Below are 9,805 nucleotides of genomic sequence, written 5' to 3' on the forward strand. Positions count from 1 at the left end.
CTATTTTTTAATTAATATAGAATGGCAGCGCAAGTTGAAAAATTTTGCGAGCATATATCCTAACTCGTTAAAATTGGAAACTTTTCAGCGCGGTTGCATTCATTCATTTTGATATTCGCATTCCATTGACTCGATAGTTCGAGGGTTTTCGATACGTTTATTTCTTAATGCATTCTATTTCGCGCGTCTGTCTCCATGCAACAGATTTATATCCGTATCTTTTGCACGCGAATTCGTCGATTCAATAAAACACAAAATGCGCGCAAACGCAGTAAATTTATGAAACATATTATATTATTGATACTTTCTGAAAGGCATATTAAAATTGAATTAATCCTGACGAATTTAATTTTCAAGACTGTAAATACACTATTGTGATCATTTCAACATCGCACATACATATACATAAAAAAATTTAATTCTTGACTATGAGTAAGTTAATAATAATAACGCGCTGATGAGATGGTTATCAATAAAAAACACAACAATTTTTTATTACTCGTATTTATGATAAATAAAAAACTATGTACACAGAAAATATGATAAAACCTAGTCAATTATGAATTTGTTAAAAGAACGGTAAAAGAAAAATGCTTATTCATTCCTGATATTTTATGAAATATGCATGCTAGAGACACAGATTTAATTTCATTATAGTAGTTAAGAGTTAATACTATATAATTTACGAATTTTTTTTATCTAATGTATGTAGAAGCTTTCTAATAAATTTCTTATATAGTGATACATAATTCAAGAAAGTGCAACATTGAAGAATATAACATTTTAAATAATCTCGGCTGCATGCGTACAGATATACAAATATTATTCATTATTGTTTATTTTTATTGTGATGTAAAAACGATAACAAATTCAATAAATATAAAAATTAAACGATATCACTACATCGAAGACGTTAAAAATTAAACTTCGAAAAGAGCACACCGATTTTATTCATCGCTGCATACGAAGAAGACATTTTATTCTAGGAACTTCATCCAATCGATTTATTTTCAACAAATTCCTTTTTTGTTCAGTGACACATCTAGTAGCTTGATTTGAAATTAGATCCACCGCCTTTCAATCGCTTCGAAATGCTTAAACTTGTTCCATTTCAATTACTTTTGAACATATAGCACTTGTTTAAGCACAATATTGAAGATCACGCACAGGAATTTATAATGCAGCCGCTTGGATCGCGCATTAGCGATTATGAATGAAAAGTCACGCTATTGGTGCAACGAGGTAGTGCACTTTTGTTTTATGTCAATTTCTCAGCATTGGTTTTCACTTAGCTCTAATATTATTTTGTGTTATTTGTGTTATTGTTATATATAATGTTTATCTATCAGCTTATCGTCACAGGTACGAAGTAAATTTGTTTTCTTATTGTTTTACAAAAATGTAGCACTTGTTAAAGCTAAATAAAGTCAGTTTTCATCGCAGAATGAGAACATTTTGAAGTAGCATCGTTAGACTAGTCACAATTTGCACCTCCTCGCACTAATGAGAGACTAAAAAATAATCACGATATTAAAATGATGCTTTGCACAGTACATCGATGCTTTTCATCACGATTACGAAGATGCTTAACCCACTTGAAATGCTTTTGAGTAGAGCCGGAGCAGCGCGTCGTATCGTGCAGAAAAATCGCATTTTAATACGAAACAAATAATGTACGTTAGACAAATATTACTTGGTGGAAGGTTCTTGCGCGCATATGTAGTTTCCGCGATACGACAGCGCGATTTACGCGTCAAACAGGCGATGCGAAAATTTGGGTGAAAATATGCTTCGAAATATATTCAGTTAAAAATGCGGAACGGTATTGCATAAATGTAGAGCTAGGATTCACTAATTGAAAAAACAACAGAAACTAGAAAATATTTTTAGAGTGAATAATCCTTGAAGTTCTTTCTTTTAAATCCCGTATATTTTATTTTTAATTATAAAAAAATATTTTTATATTTAAAATGGTGTACAAAAAAATGAATTATGTAATCCAACCTTAGTTATTTTACCTGATTTTACATGAAAAATGCACGAATAAATAGTTATCAAGTGAGATTAATATTTCTATTATATAACGATCACATTTTATTAAAAAAATTACAATTTTGTTCAAACCAATTCTCGAATCGCCTTCAAATTTAATTTACTATCCCGATTATGCGATGAACTTTGACGTGTAAGTATTTCCATCGTAGTCTATGAACAACAACCACCGAATGTATACGTGATATAAAAACGATAGCGCATTAATTGATATGGTATACGATATCTATATTTATTGATAGTAAAAATTTCTATGAAGCGCTTTTTATATACCACAATAGCACTTACCCAAATAATGTAACATTTAAATCCTTTTAAAGTGCGCATAACAACGTAGATTATAAAATTGTAAAATATGTACTTTTTCTAATTGTTCAAGAAAAATAGAACGTAAAAAAGGGGCAGCGAGATGAGGTGCTATATCATGAGAAAATCTACTCTGTTATTGCTGCAGCAGACCTACGCTTTTCTTTCCATGATATAAAGTGCAACATTTGATATTGCAATTATTATTATTACGCGCTGATTGTCTCAGATGTAATTTTGAAGAAAATTAAAGAACTTGCTTTAAAATTGAAATAATTCTTTAAAAATTCAACAATTTTATATTAAATAAAAATTGATATTAAAGGATTTGCTATATTAAGTGTTAAATTTTAAATGTATTTTGTTAAATTCAAAAGCGACTTTACTTTGTAAAATTAATTTAACTTTGGCAAAATTTAACGTGTCTTTTTTAATATAAATATATCTATTTCTTCTAAAACATAAATAGTTAATATTGAGTATTGTTCAAAAAAATTCACCATATACTGTATTAAGCTTTAAATCAAATTTATCATTTTATTGAATATAAGATTTTATTTTAACCGACATTTAATTTAGTGTTTTTTCCTTTGATACAGATACTGGATTAATATTTCATTAATATTTATTATTAGAATAAAAAAATTGTAGCAGATGATGATATTTTACCTGATTTGTGCTGTCCAGCACAATTTGATATCGGCTTCACCAAGAAATTTACAACCAAGGCAAATTGCAGTACTTGTGGTGCGTCCTGTAGTTCACTCTCGTTTTTACAATTTTGTTCGCGGCACTCTCATTCGCTCGCCCCTTGTCGGCCTCTCAACTTTTCTTATCACGTAGATCCCACGCGCATTAAAACGTCACGCTTCGTGAGGCCGCGCTCGATTGCAATTATTATCATCGCCGTCGATCGCGCGCCCGTGTCGATAACGTGATCAAAAACGACTGAAATTTCCAGCATCTGCACTGGTCGAGCCATCACGTGGACTCCATAGACAGCACCGCAGCTTTAGGCTGGCCGAGAGCCTCGAGGCCGCGTGTCAACAGTGCCATCGACGTGGCTGGCTTCCTATCGCAGGTAAGTCATAATCGAGCCGGGAAAAATCCACGCAGTAAAAGATCGATGGATTACGTGAGATACAGGACAGTCGCGTCCTCGAACCCCGGCCGATCGATCTGTCGGCGCGATTTCGCCGCGACCTTCTCCGGGAATGGACAAAGTCCGGCGCGTGACCGTACCAGCAACCACTTTCCGATTATAGCAATTGAGAAGATTAAAATCGGAAATCAGTGAAATCAATCAACGAATTCCAAGGATATTAATTGGCTTTAATTACACGCGACACGAGTCTTTACAAAGAATCGTGTTATACCAATGAAATCTATGCATTGAGAGATTGAAAAATAAAATGTAACTTCTGATTAAATTTAAACTTACATTGTAGACATATCTTATTGTTAGAACTTAAGTTTATATTCTAATACATGTGCGAATAAACGATGTACTTGTATATTTGAGACTATTATAAAGTGTAAAATATGCTATTTTTGCGATAGCAACAGATGGAAACGGAAACACGCTCTTACACAGTGAAATAATTTTTACAATCTCGTACAAAGCCTATAATATAATGTAGAAAAAAAAAGAAATATACACGACACCTATTTTGAATTATTTGTATGTATTAGTGTAATAATTAAATATATAATGTTCAGAATGTTTAATTAAATTAAATCCGATGTCAATTAAATGTGCGAATTTGTAAAAATTATGAAAAGTTGTGTCGATTAAACTCTGCGTTAATATTTCATAACGTTGAACTTTAATAATAGCATCAGTAGAATCGCCGAGAATGTCTTTGTAGAACTTGAAGATTAAGTTACAAAGGTTTGTGAGATGAATAGCAACTGCATTGTGAGCTTTCATACCAGAGTCTACTCTAATTACACACAAAAGAAAAGCAAGTAGTCATTACACCCCAATTACTCAAAGACAAAGCAAGAATTCATTAACCTCGTTGCATTTTCTTTGCAAAATTTATTACACAGTTCGATATTTTATTATTTTACAACGACAGATCGAATTATTACAAACATGACTTATCGCTTGATTTGAATTCAAATGGAAGCATTCCCTGCTCGAACGATAGCGTCTATTTGCACGATTGTTACACGATTATTATAGTTTCAGATCGCGCGTTTTGGCATATATTGTTAACATAACGCAACACAGATCGAAGGGAATAACCATATCCCTCAGTGCGACAGTTATTTCAATAAATAATGAACACAAAAGAGTCCGTGCGAAAGAGATACCTCAAACGTCAAAGTTCAAGGTAGTCTGAGGCGAAGTGTAGTGTACCAGATGATCAATATGTTCGTGGATTACTTGTAAGGAAATGGACGAACTCATTTTCGCCGCATGAACAATGTGTGTATTATATTTTTAAATCGCGTTCTCATTAAGTCGGCACTAGATGTCTACTTACTATTTCTCGAACACCTTTTTCCGATCTATTTGTATCTACATTGTATAGTACAACACAATGTTCTCGCAATTGGCACGATATTGTTAATAACAATCGGCTCGCAATTGGCACAATGTTAGCACATAATGTCTACAATTGTTCAAGAATTTGCTTGATGTTTTCAAGATCAATATTGCACACGCGATTTATCGCATTGTCAACGTCTTGTTTTCTGTAAAATTGACCGATTAAATTTTTTACGTAATTTATTCATGTTCAATTTCCGATAGACTGCAAATATTCACGAATTAATTATATTATTATGATGTAAAATTCCCTAATATTCGTAGAAACGAGTCCAAACTCTCTTCGTTGCATTCTTCACGTATAAAATCTATCCTGTAAAAGTATACACCGAAACAAATAGCGTATTATTACTCAATGTTTAATCCATTTAAATTCAAAATTAGTACAATCCAAGCACATAAAAAAAATACACTTTTAACATTTCCCTCGTTTTACTTACGCGTCACTTTATTTTTACCACAATATTTATTTTATTACACTCGATAATGCACAACATAGGAAATGTTCAAGAAAAGTTTAGTATTGCTAGAAACGTAAAACGTTGCCGCAATTAAGTCGCACAATTTCCTCTGATCACGTCCGATACTTTGTGGTTTCAGGAATTTTTACGCCGCCACGGATCCACGTCGAAGTTATGTCGTAAGGTTCGCAGTGCAGATAACTTGCCTTTCGCATCAACGAATCGCCACGATCTACGAAGAAACTCTAAGGAGGACGCCGAAGGCGACCGGGAATCCTTCCTGAAACCAAATCAAGACGACAAGTCTGAGGATCAAGATTCGAGAAGACAAAGCAGTCTCGAGAGTGCAACGAAGGACAATACGGAAATATCGCTGTTGGATCCCAGTCATCAACAGCCATCTTTGAGGTAAATTCAATTTAGACAATAATTGTATGTACGAAATTTCAGATTTGATGTTTTCCAACCCGATGCTTTGATGAAAAAGAGACTTTCTTAAAAATGATAGCTTAGGCTTTCTTAAGAATGATATCTTGATTACAAAATAGACCCAGATCTGACTAGACTTAGAGTGTTTCTAGTTAAATATACTTTAACGCAGTGCCTTTTTATAGCGTATTTAAATAGACTGTCTAAAAAATTCACATTTGCCAATTACAGCGTGGAGACAATGTCCTTATAATTCAACGATTTGGACGGACACTCTTCCTTATCCTGTTTCACCGATAATAATCTATTATGTGGTATTTTTTGAAAAATTAAGATATGCAAATAAAATATTTTTAAAAAAGTGATAACATTCTTGTTAAAAACTCGCGTTTTTACTTGAAATAACTTCGTATTGATTGTAGAGAAAGATAGATTGCTCCAGCTGCATCGTGATTTTAGATACTCTTTTATCTCACTCTCTCACTCATCTTCTCATAATTTACTATTACTTCACAAGTATCTTGCAAGTGTCTAAAATAATTTTACAAACATTTATATACACTGCCATATAGTGCATATTTCATAAATATTCAGTCTGTATTGTATAAATGGAAACTTAATCTTGACATTGTTTAACAAATATAATATTTTGAGTTTTAAGATAAATATAAAATGCGTCGCACATTAAAAATATAGAATATCCTACAATTTTAATTTTAACAAGAAGAAAAATTGGTTCTAATGCTTCTTCAAAATCTATTATTAAAATTAAAATTGCAGATTAAGACATATTACAACAAATGCATTAAATGTAGACAATTTTCCTTAATTTCATAAAGCTTTGTTTTTCGTTACTTTTTATAATAATTTATAATTTTATATTTTATTTGCGCTTCCGCAGCAGTTAATACATCTTTTTAAATTGCATGTTTATTACAATATTGCATATTTACACGATATTCTCACAATATTGGTAATTTCATTAAACATTATCATTCTTCTGTCAAGACTGCAACGCGTTTTCATTCAGCGTAAATATTGTACAATTTGCGTGCATTGACTATATCAAATTAAATTAAACATTGCATTCGAGCAATGTAAATATAATTCCAAACCAAATATGTTCATTTTTTCCATTGTTTGTGTCTTGCACAGTGTGCCGAATTTTTTAAACTAATTTATTTGATTAAAAAATATTCTCTCTCTTTCATATTAATAATTTTGACTGATAAGTATCGATAATTATTTAAATATATTCTAAAAAATTATCTATTTTTATTCTATATATTTTTAAAATATCTCCCATTTTTCTGAATATTTAAACCTAAATAAGTATATTTCATAAATCCAAATTTGCAATATTTGTGTTCATGAATATTTATAGATATTGTTGCTGATTTTTATATCTAATATTCATGTTAAAAAGAATATCTATTGATATCAGCATGTCTATTTTAATTTGTCTTATAGTTGACTTCATTGCCACTCGAAACAATCTACATAGTTATTAGAAATGCAGATTGCTACTCCGCGGTGCGACTTATACTGAGTAAACGCATCGATCTAGCCAGGTGCGCTTTCGTTCGTATAGTCTCACGCGCGCGCGCGCGCGCACCGACGATAATGATGGTCCGAGGAATTTAAATGTAACGATATACTGTTGCGGGAACGCGGCTACTTCGATCCGCCGATGCATAGTCTCTCGGTTGGACGGCTATCGATCACAATTTCAGTAGGCGATGCCTACTTGACTCGCGCCTTGCATGTAAATGACTTCGCTACGTTGTAACCCTTTGCAATCGCGCTACACGACCTTCCGCTTTTACAGGCACTTCTGCGTGTATTCTCATCGCTGAATCATGCGACTCATACAATAACGATTAGCATCATGAAGATAACGCTGGCAGTCTTTGTATTACTCAAAAAAAAAAAGTACACGTTTGCAGAATATTTAACCCTTTCACTACTAATTGTAAGGGAGGCGATAAAGTTACTCCAGAATAGAATTAATTACTTTTGTTTTCAATCAATTTTTAATATTATCAAATTGCATTTGTTAATATAAAATATTTAATTAATACTTATGATTATATTTAGATCAAGCTCTTGTGCAACTTTGTCGATACATTAAATTTATTTAGATTTGTAAAGCATCTGAAAATTAAAAGAATTAGATTGGAAAATATAATTGACAAGAATGAAAAAGAATATAATAAAAAAACAATAATAATCCTCCAGATATAATAAGAAAGAGTAATAAAATCGATATGACTTGGAAGTTGCATACATTAGGTAATGGAAAAAATTAATATAGCTATTACACTCCTCGCTTTACTATATCTCATCGTTTTATCTCATTCCACTGCAAATCGATCATAATTTCAGAATGCGATATCACCTGCCGTGCTAGGTATAAGACTGTTAACAAATTCTACCATTTATAGCCACTCAATATTTGTACGCTTTATTTCCTGCATTGTAATGACTTGTCGACCATCGTGATTACGTATAAATATTTATAAATGCATCAAATGAATGGCGGTGCTATTATATATAATGGAATAGCTTTTTTATGCTTTTCGTCATTAATCTTTTCTTTTTAGATAACGTTTTATACTTTGTGCATATCTTACATTATGACACATTATTTTATATTATTAATTTTGTTAATGTTTTATTAATTATTAAATGCATTAAAATTTTTTATCGAAACATAGATCTAACAGTGTTAATTAAAAATTAATTTAACATTATAAAGATCTATTTTCAATGGGTATAAAAAAAATATATTTATTTTTATTGGAAAAATATTCAAAGATTGAAATTAATATAAAATAAAGATAAAATTGATTCCGCGCATATAGGTATAAGATTTGCTGCAATTTCTTTGTAATTTTTTATTTCTTTTTGACATATATTGCACTACTCAATTTAAAATATTATTTTCAAAAGCATGGTTGAATTTAACAATAATACAGTAAAATGTCTCGAAGTATATATAGGTTTAAATTCTACAATGGTCGACTGTGCACGTGCATGTCATTGGATATATTCCGCAAATGTGCTGCTTTTCTTTCTGCATCGCACCATTTACATAATGTCAATGTTACATACACACTAACGCAACTGTTATACAGAGATATAAATTATAGAGGCGCTGCGCGTATACTATATACGCATTCCTTTGTTCTTCACTAGATTTTGTCGTAGTTACGTAAATTGTTTTCCTCTTTTTCATTTTCTTTTTCTCTATCTCTCTCTCTTTCTCTCTCTCTCTCTCTCTCTCTCTCTCTCTCTTGCTAGTTTTATCTTTTTTGACATTTAGAACTTTAGCTTATGATTATTATCGTTCGTTGAGCTATTACTGTGAATATTGCTCGGCAATTTTATACAGTCAACGTGTTGATTAATTATTGAGAAACACCAGCAACACGAGATTTTTTGTTCACAGTTTGTGCGAAATTATCATTAATTATATGGGGAAATTATACTGAACCTGCATTAGGAATAGTGTGGATCAATATTCCTGACTGCTATGTGAAATTATAAAGATTTAATATTAAAAATGAAAAATTAGGTGAAATTAATTGGAGTAAATAATCAGATAGCTAAGTTTAATTTATTGACTAACTGCAACTTTGATTTAATTTTAATAAAAGTTTATTTTATAATTTTACAATCAAGATATTTAATGTTAAATATTATAGGTTGCGGACAATGTATTTCTACATGTAAATATCACGATGTGTAAATATCACCTTATGTAATCTTACACGGGTAGTTATAGTAGTTAATCCCTTCAGCGCGTTAAGGATAATTACTGCTCACGTTTCAGAGATTCTCCGGTGGCATCTTCGTCATTGGTCACCAGACGTTTCGGGGGATGGCGTACTAGCGGAAGTCACGAATACGTCAGATGCCCCGTGCGGCAGCCTGCTTCCATGGATGAACGGTAAAAATCTTTTGTCTTTCTACAATTTAAGCACACAGAAAATAATCC

General features: G+C 31.7%; 1 protein-coding gene across 9 annotated transcripts in view; it reads left to right on the forward strand.

Moving 5' to 3' along the window:
• LOC105668801 (uncharacterized) overlaps nucleotides 1–9,805 on the forward strand; it is a 72,504-nt gene that overhangs the window by 53,361 nt on the left and 9,338 nt on the right. For 8 of the 9 annotated variants that reach the window (XM_012361404.2, XM_012361402.2, XM_012361409.2 and 5 more), the window contains 3 exons: nucleotides 3,320–3,439; nucleotides 5,516–5,784; nucleotides 9,641–9,757. In XM_012361404.2, the coding sequence (XP_012216827.1) occupies nucleotides 3,320–3,439; nucleotides 5,516–5,784; nucleotides 9,641–9,757 (506 nt within the window). The remainder of the gene's footprint in view (nucleotides 1–3,319; nucleotides 3,440–5,515; nucleotides 5,785–9,640; nucleotides 9,758–9,805) is intronic. The other variant, XM_012361410.2, reaches the window with a different exon arrangement.

This window comes from Linepithema humile, chromosome 3 (genome assembly GCF_040581485.1).
Source record: "Linepithema humile isolate Giens D197 chromosome 3, Lhum_UNIL_v1.0, whole genome shotgun sequence".
Taxonomy (NCBI): Eukaryota; Metazoa; Arthropoda; class Insecta; order Hymenoptera; family Formicidae; genus Linepithema; species Linepithema humile.